Here is a 13,029-nt window from a genome sequence, read left to right on the forward strand (position 1 = left end):
GTTTGGAGGGAGGAATCCCTTCCTTCCTTCCCACCTCCTCTCTTTTTTCCTTTTTTTTCTTTCTCCTTTGATTTTTTCCTCTTGGCCGAAATAGCCCTGTTGGGATGGCCTCACCAGCCCACCAAGGGCTGGTGCGCCACCCATGGGCTATTAGGTTCTCTCCCGGGTGGGTCGCCCCCTCCCGGTAAAAACCCGGAACCCATTCGTCACTCCCGGTACACTGCCGGCAATGCCCGAAAACTTTCCGGAAGCCAAATGAAACAATCCTATATATCAATCTTCATTTCCGGACCATTCCGTAAACCCTCGTGACGTCCGTGATCTCATCTGGGACTCCGAACGAACCTTCGGTCACCAACACCTATAACTCAACTATACCAAAACGTCATCGAACCTTAAGTGTGCAGACCGTGTGGGTTCGAGAACTATGCAAGTCTCTTTACTCGTTCCGTAATACAAGATCCCGTGACTAACACTTTAGCCACATTGCTTGCAAGGCTTATATGTGATGTTGTATTACCGATTGGGCCCCGAGATACCTCTCCGTCACACGGAGTAACAAATCCCAGTCTTGATCCACGCTAACTCAACGGACACCTTCGGAGATACCTGTAGAGCACCTTTATCGCCACCCAGTAACGTTACGACGTTTGATACACACAAGGTATTCCTCTGGTGTTAGTGAGTTACATGATCTCATGGTCATATTAATGAATACTTGACACGCAGAAAACAATAGCAACAAAATGACACGATCACATGCTACGTTTATAGTTTGGGTCTTGTCCATCACATCATTCTTCCAATGATGTGATCCAATCATCAAGTGACAACACTTGCATATGGTCAGAAAACCATAACCATCCTTGATCAACTGGCTAGTTAACTAGAGGCTTACTAGGGACATAGTTTTGTCTATATATCCACACATGCATTTATGTTTTCATTCAATACAATTATAGCATGGATAATAAACGATTATCTTGAAATAGGAAATATAATAATTATTATTTTAGCATTGCCTCTAGGGCATATTTCCAACACTACCTACTAGTGGTAGGGTCATGGACGAGACATCCAGGGTCCACATAGGACCCCCACACTATCATTGAAGTCTCAGGACTACAATTACATTCAGATGCATACTTCGGATCCACTCGAATCTACCAAGTCACTCGGACACCTCCCTGCGAATCAAACAGGCTCCAACACTTGAACAAAGAGAAGGCATGGGCGACGTGGGAGAAAAAAACGACCAAGGTACTTGACGCCATACATAAAATGCAGTCATAGCTAGCGTTATCAGTAAAGGTCGTAGTTAGAGCTGCAGTTTCTAGTAACTCATGTAGTTAACCCCATTAAATGCCCTTGTAATGATGCTCAACGGGTCAAGGCGCACTCTATATAAGCCGACCTCGAGCTCCTGGACAAGGGTTCAACACCCTCTATAACCATACACCCCGAGAAAAAACATAAGCCTCCAGGCACGAGACGTATGGTCTTTACCTCTCCGGGAAGGGCCCAAACTCGCCAAATCCGAGTGATACAATTGTGTCGTAGCTAGGCTTCGCCCCTCGTTCCGACCCCTAGTACTCATTGTGGGGATCGTTGCCTCGACATATGCAATATGTGTTTTTTCATCATGACAAGACAATAAAACATTTTTTCTCAATGCAAGTTGGCTCATTTTATATGGTCAGTCATCCACGTAGCTTCTCGCTTGTATCCTCCACATAATGTTTCCAATATATTCGGCAACTAGTTACACGGGGTCGAATATGCACTTGTCGTTATTTGATCACTTTGGCTATGTAGAAATGATAAGGTTCTTAATGAAAAGTATTTCTTTTATTCAAGTTATGTACAAATGTACCGGTACGCTCTGTTTATGGTTCTCTCTACAACGTATGGAGAATCGAGACTTATTTACGAAGGTTTGTAACGATTAGAGGCCACGACGAGGGAATTTTTTACCCGGCATGAAAGACAGCATGATCTTCAGATTGGCCCTCCTATGTCTTAGACATACACAATCTCCATATGATTACATGTATTACGCCTTTTTTAAAAATTTAAACTCAATTATGACTATGTACATCTCAGTTATTTGGAGGTCGGGTATAATGATAGATCTTTTAAGTAATAAAGCGCCTTCTATCGAAATAATAGAGAAAGCTTTATTTTTGGATCAAGAGAAAGCTTTCAACTCTGCTTCTTACGCGTAATGTCCATCACAGATGGTCGATCCCTACAACGCTGCAATTGCAACAATACACGAATATTTGAAAATACCATGGTCATTGGTCAATCCTTACCAATGGAAGAATACGTCAAGAACCTGTAAGAAATCTATATATGGTCGATCCCTACAATTGTAGTAACACGTCGAGAATCTTCGGAAATTTGTGCACATCCATCTCTCCCTGTCTACATTCTACTGAGAAACATCCTTATTTGTGTCTCGTGTTTTTCGCTGAAGCTGCCTCCCGAATGAGCTTGAGAGACTCGGCAAAGTCATCCAGAAGCTCATGAGCATCCGGAAACTGTTCCTCCTCTGTTGCTAGCACTAGCTTGATAATGTTCATGTAACTCTGATAATGCATGGTCAGTGCCTGTAGTACACATCAAAACCAAACCAAATGATTAACAATTGACAGACATCACATTTCCAGACAAAACGACCTGTCACCTGTGGTATCCTATGAAACAACTGACGGCATTACCGAGCCAGCAAATTAATCCAGAAAACAATGAACTCTATCGGCAAGCTTGAGAAGAACTTACATGTGGGTGGCCATAGACGCTGGGCGCAATGTAGACAATTGGGTGGCCGTAGAACACCACCTGCTCGCTTGGGCCGGCCATGTTGGAGAAGGACAGGGTGGTGTTCCTCATCATGCCGTAGCACAGAGAAGCTGCTGCCTGTAGAATGTTCAATTAATTAACAGCTTAGCCTTGAACATATACCAGTACAGAGCAAGTATGGTAGGAATGTATGCGATGGTTCAACACTATTTATTCCCACCTTGATTCCAAAGATTTTCATTATCACCGACGCGCTCCAGTAGGTGAAGACCGATTCCATGGAGCTCTTCTTCCTGCGCGCAACCTTGGTGGCCTTCCGGACGTACTCGAGAGGGTCGTCGTGCATGGCTATGTGGAACGGGAGTATCATGTAGCCAAGCCGATTGCCCCACTCCGCGCCGTTGTCCTTGCCGGATTCCATCATTGTAGCCAATGCCTACACGGCCGCAACACACTTTAATCAGTGATGAGGACATACAGGACTAAACACAAATTATCAACGAGGACATGGATCGATGCTCGCCGCCGCGCTTACATGTAGGCCGGGCGTCTTCCTCAGGTTAACAAGCAGAGTGGACCGCACCTTGATGCTCTTTCTGCTACTTTCTTCTGAAATTTGTTTAGGGCGGGTTAATTACAACAAATCCCACAACGTATTGACAAGATGACCAGTTCAAATTACTTGGGCTTGATCTCATCCTCACCTGTTTTCCGAAAATAAAACCGAGACAATGCCGCAGACGTCACTCCAAGCAGCACATCGTTCACAGTCTGCAGAGAAGGATCGCAATCCAGCGAGTCAATCACCTTCAAATAAGGGGATCATCTAATCATCTTCCAGAGAAAAAGAATAAATAGAATAAGGATGCACGTACGCAGCTCATGGTGTTCTTGACGTACTTGACGTCGTCGAGGCTGAGCGTGCGGTTCACGAAGCGCTTGGGCCGGAACTCCACGCCCTCCGCGCCCTTGAACAGCGTTGGCGGGTCGCCCAGCATCGCCGTCGCCGTCGCGGCGAAGCACGCGACGTCCACCAGCGTGTGCCACGCGAGCACGAGCAACGACGCGACCCACGCGGCGAGGAACGCCAGGGCGCCCCATGACGACCGCGGCCGGTGGCGCGGGCGCGAAGGCAGGGCGTGCACGGGGCCGGCGCGACGGGGTGCGCCGGTGGCCGGCAGCTCCGGCAGCGCGCCCTGGTCCGCGGCGCGGCGGGTGCAGGCGATGAAGAGGGACAGCAGCGAGACGCCGTCGCCGACGGAGTGGTGCACGCGGAGCACGACGGCGGCGGCGGCGTCGGAGGTGGGGAAGTCGAGGACGTGCAGCTCCCAGAGCGGGCGGGAGTGGTCCATGGGGAGCGTGGACAGAGACGACACGTACTTCTCAAGGGCCCTGTCTGGGTCTGCCGACGTGGCGGTGGGGTCCAGGTGCGGTACGATGACGTGGTCGTCGAGGTTCACCGTGGTCCGGACCCACTTCGGCCTCGCGTCCTCCTCCAGCTCGTCAATCACCTGCAAGCATGGGCATTTGGCATGTGATGCATGAGAAGAGTGCTGAACTTTTGTGTTTCCTTTGGTTTTTCCCTGCTAGCATGCAGTTAGTACAGTAGTTCCTTGAGAAATGAGGTTTGGTTTGGTTTGGTTTGATGCATGACTTTACTAGGCGCGGACGAATGAGAGCTTGCCAGGCTCGTAGTGTACTTGGTTGTATCATTTGGATCGATCAGTCGAGCTACAAAATCAAAATCACATCATGCGGTTCAGGCTGCAGAGAGTGTTTCTTAAGGCACACGGAACACATGATAATATTACAGATTGCAGGACCAATCAATACACTGAACTATCACGTATTATTACCGAGAAGCCCAGCTCCATCAAAAGGTCAATATTGTACTTCTCAACTAGCCCGGAAAAGTTCAACAAAGAGGTGTTTGGTTGCTCGCATTTGGACCAACTAGATCTCTACGGGACGGAAAAGCGATGTTTGGTTGTCTACACTGCATCCAGGTTTTGATCTGTACGAAAAAATAAACAGTTTAAGACCTAACCCGCGAGCTCATGCCAAATCGACAGTTTTTTCGCAGCCACACGAAGCGCGGCCACGCGTGGCTGTTGGGTATACGCCTCGGAAGCGCGGAAGACGGACGGGACGTGTCATAACTCCCTCAACCTCCCGTGTCACCGTCCATTACTCCATTCACACCACTTCCTCTCACTCCCCTCATCGCCCCAAGCTCTCCTCTCCTCTCCTCTCCTCTTCTCCGATGAGTCGCCCGTCGCCGCGCCGTCCCCTGACCCTCATCACCATCAGCCAAAACCGCATCCACGAGCGATGAGTTGTCGGCTTTGGCGAATTCCGGGGGGTGAACCTAATGCAGGCTCTACGGCCGTCGTCTCCGATGTACACTAGGCCGTCACGTCCGGCCAATGCGGTGTCGGTCGCTCAGCTTTACTGTCGTATCTGGACCTCATGGTCATGGGTTCGGTGGTGCCGCCAGAGGAGGCGGTGACCGTGCCGTTGGTCGGAACCCCTGTTGGGTTCTTTTTTCATCCAAGGGTTTGTTCCATGGATGCCGGCGCCCTCCTCCTTGACCGCGCGCGTGGCCACAAGCACCTAGCCAATGTCGACGACCGTTGGCATTTGCGGCTCCTCCTCCTTTTCACCGGCCATCTCCTTCCCATCGGGGTTTTCTCCCCGGACGGCATACGCTCCAGTCGCTCCGGTAAGATCGAAATCCCCTCTGTGCTCATGGATTTGTAGATTAGGGTTTTCATCATCAGCATGCATTGGATCCGACTTCTTCTTGTGCGGTACTGTTTATAGGCTGGATAGTAGTGTTCTTGCTTGTTAGGTGTTTGATGTGCATGCTTAGTAGTCTTCATAGGCACAATAGATGTGTTCATAGGCATGCTAGATTGTTGTGTGTTTCATGTTCAAGCGTAGTGCTTACTGCTTAGTGCTTAGTGTTTCTCATGATGTATATTGTGTTCATGGGCATTATAGATAGTTGTTGTGTTTCATGTTCATGCTTAGTGCTCATGCAGAACAATGTGTTCATCGTGCTAGTTAGGTGATGTGTTTGATGTTCGTGCTTAGTGTTCATGATTCAAGTTAGGTGTTGTGTTTGATGTTCGTGCTTAGGGTTCATGATGCAAGTTAGGTGTTGTGTTTGATGTTCATGCTTAGGGTTCATGTGCTAGTTAGTTATATTGGTGTTGTCTCTCATGTTCATGCTTCGTGTTCATGTGCATGCTAGCTAGATTGGTGCATGATTTTGCTACGCGCATGGTATTCATCGTAGATAGGACCAATGTGTTTGCTTCTTTAGGTAGTACTAGTACAAATGTATCATGCCAATGCCCATGTTACTAATCAATGTCTTCTTACGTGACAATGTGATGAAGACGGGGTGAGACAGGGCCGGGGAGGAGCACATGTCATCGTCGACGAAGAGGCCGTCGTGGACTACATCCCCATGAACCACTGGCTCAAGAGGGTGAACCTGCCTGACAAGGCCGCCTTCATGAGCCTGCCATGTTCAAGGCAACGAGCTCCTAGGACTGGCCATGAGGAGGGGTCCCGAGAGCCCCTTCGGTTCTATGTGCAAATCCAAGACGAGGAGGATCTCGCCATGCTCATCATCCCTCCCAAGTTCATGGAGGTGATGAAGGAGTGGCTCACGGTCAAGTTCCAGCGTGTGGTCAGTCTCTCAGCGAACGAGTGGTGCGAGTTCTAGGTTCAAGTCCAAAACTTTGAGGGCACATGGTGCTTGGCAGAGGCTGTCACTATTTCTGTTGTCGCCACAAGATCATCCCCGACATCGTGCTGCACATCTTCGGCCTAGGCCTTAATGTTCAAATCCACAACCACGACGGCTCCATATGGTGCAGGGTGTGCTGCAGCAGGCACAGCTGCATCGGTGATGTATATTTCGCCCTCTGAACTATGTTAGTATGAACTTCTAGTTAGTTTGTTGCGGTGATGGAAGAACTTGCTGTGAAACTGTTAATATTTTGTTCACGGCTCAACACCCTTGTGCTAAAGCATGGGGGCATGGGATACCCTGCTGTCTTAAAACTTACTTTTGTCAGCAGTATGGATGCTAGCTACTTAGCAGAATGGGTATATCTCTTGTTTATATTTTTGTATTGTTTGTTGTTATTAAGCTTCATGTTTAGTTGTTGTTAGTGCTATGCTTGTTGTTATACATAATGTTATGGTAAGGCCATGAAATGTGAATGGGGTGAGGATAATACAAACATGTATGCAACCAAATAATTGTGGTTTGCATCTGCTTACCCCTTAAGCATAAATGTGTTGGAAATATGCCCTAGAGGCAATAATAAATTAGTTATTATTATATTTCTTTGTTCATGATAATCGTTTATTATCCATGCTATAATTGTATTGATTGGAAACACAGTGCATGTGTGGATACATAGACAAAACACTGTCCCTAGTAAGCCTCTAGTTGACTAGCTCGTTGATCAAAGATGGTCAAGGTTTCCTGACCATAGGCAAGTGTTGTCACTTGATAACGGGATCACATCATTAGGAGAATCATGTGATGGACTAGACCCAAACTAATAGACGTAGCATGTTGATCGTGTCATTTTGTTGCTACTGTTTTCTGCGTGTCAAGTATTTGTTCCTATGACCATGAGATCATATAACTCACTGACACCGGAGGAATGCTTTGTGTGTATCAAACGTCGCAACGTAACTGGGTGACTATAAAGATGCTCTACAGGTATCTCCGAAGGTGTTCGTTGAGTTAGTATGGATAGAGACTGGGATTTGTCACTCCGTGTGACGGAGAGGTATCTCAGGGCCCACTCGGTAATACAACATCACACACAAGCCTTGCAAGCAATGTGACTTAGTGTAAGTTGCGGGATCTTGTATTACGGAACGAGTAAAGAGACCTGCGGGTAAACGAGATTGAAATAGGTATGCGGATACTGACGATCGAATCTCGGGCAAGTAACATACCGAAGGACAAAGGGAATGACATACGGGATTATATGAATCCTTGGCACTGAGGTTCAAACGATAAGATCTTCGTAGAATATGTAGGATCCAATATGGGCATCCAGGTCCCGCTATTGGATATTGACCAAGGAGTCTCTCGGGTCATGTCTACATAGTTCTCGAACCCGCAGGGTCTGCACACTTAAGGTTCGACGTTGTTTTATGCATATTTGAGTTATATGGTTGGTTACCGAATGTTGTTCGGAGTCCCGGATGAGATCACGGACGTCACGAGGGTTTCCAGAATGGTCCGGAAACGAAGATTGATGTATAGGATGACCTCATTTGATTACCGGAAGGTTTTCGGAGTTACCGGAAATGTACCGGGAATGACGAATGGGTTCCGGATGTTCACCGGGGGGGGGGGGGGGGGGCAGCCCACCCCGGGGAAGCCCATAGGCCTTGGGGGTGGCGCACCAGCCCTTGGTGGGCTGGTGGGACAACCCAAGAAGGCCCTATGCGCCATAGATAGAAAATCAAAGAGAAAAGAAAAAAAAGGAGGTGGGAAGGAAGAGAAGGACTCCACCTTCCAATCCTAGTTGGACTAGGATTGGAGAAGGACTCCTCCTCCCCTTGGTGGCGCAGCCCTTGGGGCTCCTTGAGCCTCAAGGTAAGCCTCCCCTCCCCTCCTCCTATATATATGGAGCTATTAGGGCTGATTTGAGACAACTTTTGTCACGGCAGCCCGACCACATACCTCCACGGTTTTTCCTCTAGATCGCGTTTCTGCGGAGCTTGGGCGGAGCCCTGCTGAGATTAGATCACCACCAACCTCCGGAGCGTCGTCACGCTGCCGGAGAACTCATCTACCTCTCCGTCTCTCTTGCTGGATCAAGAAGGCCGAGATCATCGTCGAGCTGTACGTGTGCTGAACGCGGAGGTGCCGTCCGTTCGGCACTAGATCGTGGGACGGATCGTGGGACGGTTCGCGGGGCGGATCGAGGGACGTGAGGACGTTCCACTACATCAACCGCGTTTCTTAACGCTTCTGCTGTGCGATCTACAAGGGTACGTAGATCAGAAATCCCCTCTCGTAGATGGACATCACCATGATAGGACTTCGTGCGCGTAGGAAATTTTTTATTTCCCATGCGACGTTCCCCAACAAAATGCGGGCAACCAAACAGTCGGCCTTAAAGTGTCCTTTGATGCAAGGCAACCAAACAATATGCAAATGTTGGTTTGTTGCATGTTTTTATCAACCTGGCTGGCTCGAGATGTGATCAAAATGCAGGTATTGTTCACTCATAACAACTGAAAGCGCTCTGGAGAAGGCTACCTTTCACTATTACTACCTTTGTATTGATTTATTGATCCTTTTATATTTTGTGTTAAATTTGAATCTTAGATTTAACTAACAAAATATTAATGTGTGTCATAAAAAAATCATTGGAACTATTTTTCAATACGAATTCAACGATAGAATTTAATATGACATGCACTAACATTTTATTAGTTAAAACTATGATCAAAATATACCATAAAATACAAACATGCCTAGTAAATTAGGACGGAGGTAGTATTAGTGCTAGGTGTTAGCACTCCCTTTCTTTTATCTATCACCTCATGCAGGAGCAGCAGCAACGACCACTGGCGGAGCTATGTGTTACGAAAAAGGGATACGACCCACCCAATCCATGGAAAATACAGTGGGGGGTTGACAGCTTACTGGGTTATGAATGCAACTATAGTGGGTTTTCTTACTAGTGGCCCACCCAAATTTAGTGATGTAGCTCCAACACTCGCAGTGACAACAATCGCCTTCTTTTGAAAATTTCCTAAAAATGCACTCCCTTGTTAAACAAAGGCCAACCTTTAGTTTCAAGAAAGAAAAGTAGGATGAAGAAAACTAAGGGCACGTTTGATTCATGACTAATTTGGTCACAATTAATCTTGGGTAAAGTATGTTTGTAAAAAATTAATATGGCTAACAAAATGATCAGCATAAATGTGACAAGATTCGGTAAAAAATTAAGTCTATGACATGTAAACCATATAACTAAAAGGTGCTATGTAGGTACTACGTAGGCCTTGTTTTGTTTGGGTCGGCTGAATAGTGAATACGCTTTACTACCAAGTGCCAATCATAGAACTTGGGAACTAGGAATAGTATACAAACTTGGAAAAAAATATTTCACAAAAAAATAAAAGGTAAACGTTTTCAGCCGGCGCGTCGGTCGAATCGTTCGGCGGTCCCGCGCAGCTGGCTGGTCAGGGCTTGCAACATTTTTTCGTTTAGATTTACTGTAACCACGTTTAAATTTGCTATAACCGTTTTTCATTTTGCTACAATTTGTCCATTAAAGTTACATTTACGTTTGGTTGCAACTTGAGTTGGTTGGATATTTTGCTATAACCGGCGTTTGATTTTTGTTACAACCGTGTTAATTTTTGCTACAACCGATATCAATTTTTGTTGCAACCGTTTATTAAAAAAGTTGCATACACGTTCGTGAGAGTTGCAACCTGAGTTCACCGGATTGTTTTGCTACAAACCACATTTTGTTTTGCTACCACGTATCAACAACGTCGTTTTTTTTTTCCTACGACCACGTTGATATTTTTTCTATAATCATATTGTTGTTGTAACCGTGGACGAAATTTGCTTTGTGGTGGCATAAATTTGCTGCATCAAAGGGTTTTTACTGCATTAGAGACCGATGCGGCCCGTGAATCTAACTATTGAGTTGTGACCGGCGCGCGCTCGGTGCCGAGTAATGCTTAAAATAAAAACAGTACACAGTGACCCTCATGGCCTCGTCACCAGCCAATTATATGAATCGCCGAACGAACTGAGCATTCTACGCACGGCGCATGAGAACCTGGACGCTGTTCATGAATCGAAACGGAACGATGGCGCGCGCGCGCGAGCGAGCATACGAACGCACCTGGACGCTGCAGAAGCGTGGGTGGCGCGCGAGGGTGGCCTCGAGCCCGGCCCGCACGGCGGCCAGGTCGACCCGCGCGCCGAGGCCGAACACGGACACGATGTAGCAGCTGAAGTGCGGCTCCCGGAACAGCCGCCCCGTCGGGCTCACCGGCTCCTCTTCCTCGCCCACCTCGCTCTCGCCGCCCCTCCCCGTCTCCGCGCGCGCCGCGTCTATCGCCGGCGGCCGCTTCCGCAGCGCGCTCCCGCGGCGGCGATCCATCCTTTACGTCGCCGCGCGCGCGTCTCGTCTGTGCTAATCCGCAGGATCGTTTCCGGAGACTGCCCCGTTTTGTAGTTGTGCTGTGCTAGTGGGCAGGCTCGTTTCCGGAGACCGCCCCGTTTTGTAGTTGTGAGTTGTGACGCACGGCGCACGGGACGGTGGTTGTCGCGGCGGGGCAGGTGCGCCAGCGCGCGCGCTTGGACGTGACGCGCGCGCGCGTCGCTGCCGTGGGTTCGATTTTTTGGTTCTTCGGTAAACATTTATGTTGGCTTTGGCGTGAGTTTTTCGGGAAACTTCCGTCTGCGTCTGCGTCTGGTCCGGTGCCGGAACGTGCGAGACTACTGCCGGGGTGTGCTTTGACTGGCTGAGCTGTGATTTCGTTTGTGGTGGCAAAGCCATGGCGACCGAGCACGAGGAGCGCAGGTCTGAACTGGTGCAAAGGTCACCCGCCGGCTTAGCGACGTGGAGCTCTGCGCAGAGCCTGATGGGAAGCTCCACAGTCCACACGCGACCGGCTTTGATGGTTATACTTCCTTGAAGTGATGTGATGCACTTGATCGGCGGTGTTGTATACGTTTCTCCTTCCTGCATGACCGGGGGATGACGGACCCTCGCCCCCTGTGGAATGTGGTCATCGACACGGGTGCCCGCTCTCGTGACGACTCCTTGCGTGTCAGAACTGCGGCCAAATCTACCAACCACGATCTCCGCAACGTTAAAGTATCGACAACGGGACACCACAAATCCAGGCCTTGTATGTTCACCGACGCAACCTTGGAGAGTACCGGTTATTCTCATGGCCCGACTTTGCAACATGGTCTGCATTTCTTGATCCTCATATCTACAACGTTTGTTCATAAATATAAGATGTTGCGATACTAATTTTTTGGTATAATTTTTTGAAAATCTATTGGACGCTTCGATGGAGAGTTTTGTTTTTTAGTTAGAGCACGGTGGGGGATATCCCATAGCTATGTGCGGAAGATAATAAGATGTTTAACGAAAGTGCCTTTCGGCTCCCGAGCTCATTTGAGCTCGGATGAACAGTAAAATCGAAAAAAAATTGAAAAATGTTCAAACAGTTTTGAAATTTTTTTGAGACCAACTTTTACAAAAGTTTTAAGTGCATGTAAAAATTTGGCATGAACTAACATTTCTACAAGGCGTGAAAAAATAAATAAAATAGACACTCTGAAAATGCGCATTTTCAGAGCATCCATTTTGTTTATTTTGCCACGCCTTGTAGAAATGTTAGTTCATATCAAATTTTTGCATGCATTTAGAACTTTTGTCAAAGTTTGTCCCAAAAGAATTTCAGAATTTTTTGAACATTTTTTGATGTTTTTCCGATTTTACTGTTCATCCGAGCTTAAATGAGCTCGGGAGCAGATACTCCATGTCCGATGTTTAATGCTTTCTTTATAAAAAAGAAGGTTTTTAAGACCATCGCACGCATGAAGAATAATAAGGCTAATGGTTTGGACGTATTTCCATCGGAATTCTATGAAAGATGCTGGGAGTTTATTAAGGGAGACTTCATGTCCATGGGTCATGATCTTTTTGATGGTCAACTTCAGTTGTTCAGACTTAAATTTGAAATTATTACTTTATTGCCTACGAAGGAAGAGGCATTTAGAATTGAGCAATTCAAACCCATTTGACTACTCAATGTTAGTTTTAAGATTTCTATCAAAGTGGGTACGACTCGTGTAACTCAGATTGCATGTTTTATGGTTAGCCATCTCACACTACTTTCATGCCACGAGGACGCATTCTACAGGGAGTTGTTGTGTTAAATGAAACTTTACATGAAATCTATTGAAAGAAACTTGATGGCGTCATTTTCAAAGTGGATTTTGAGAAGGCATACTATAAAGTCAAGTGGTCTTCTCTGCAGCAAGCTCTGCGTATGAAGGGTTCAATTTCAAAATTGATGTATGTACGATGAAAAGTGCATACAATTTCCAGACAAAACGATATCACCCATCCACGAATTCATCCAACGGCAGGTGATGACTATCGTATGTAAATCGTACAAAATATG

At 47.1% G+C, this 13,029-nt stretch overlaps 1 protein-coding gene across 1 annotated transcript; it reads right to left on the reverse strand.

Annotated features, from left to right (window-relative positions):
* Positions 1 to 2,155: 2,155 nt before the first annotated feature.
* Positions 2,156 to 11,079, reverse strand: LOC123444117 (wax ester synthase/diacylglycerol acyltransferase 11-like). The gene is made up of 7 exons (XM_045120734.1): positions 10,725 to 11,079; positions 3,681 to 4,316; positions 3,510 to 3,576; positions 3,341 to 3,414; positions 3,026 to 3,241; positions 2,785 to 2,922; positions 2,156 to 2,612 (listed from the first exon to the last, which is right to left on the reverse strand). The coding sequence occupies exons 1-7, from the start codon at positions 10,983 to 10,985 to the stop codon at positions 2,451 to 2,453; spliced, it is 1,554 nt and encodes a 517-aa protein (XP_044976669.1). The 5' UTR covers positions 10,986 to 11,079; the 3' UTR covers positions 2,156 to 2,450.
* Positions 11,080 to 13,029: the final 1,950 nt, after the last annotated feature.

This window comes from Hordeum vulgare, chromosome 3H, assembly GCF_904849725.1.
Source record: "Hordeum vulgare subsp. vulgare chromosome 3H, MorexV3_pseudomolecules_assembly, whole genome shotgun sequence".
Lineage (NCBI taxonomy): Eukaryota > Viridiplantae > Streptophyta > Magnoliopsida > Poales > Poaceae > Hordeum > Hordeum vulgare.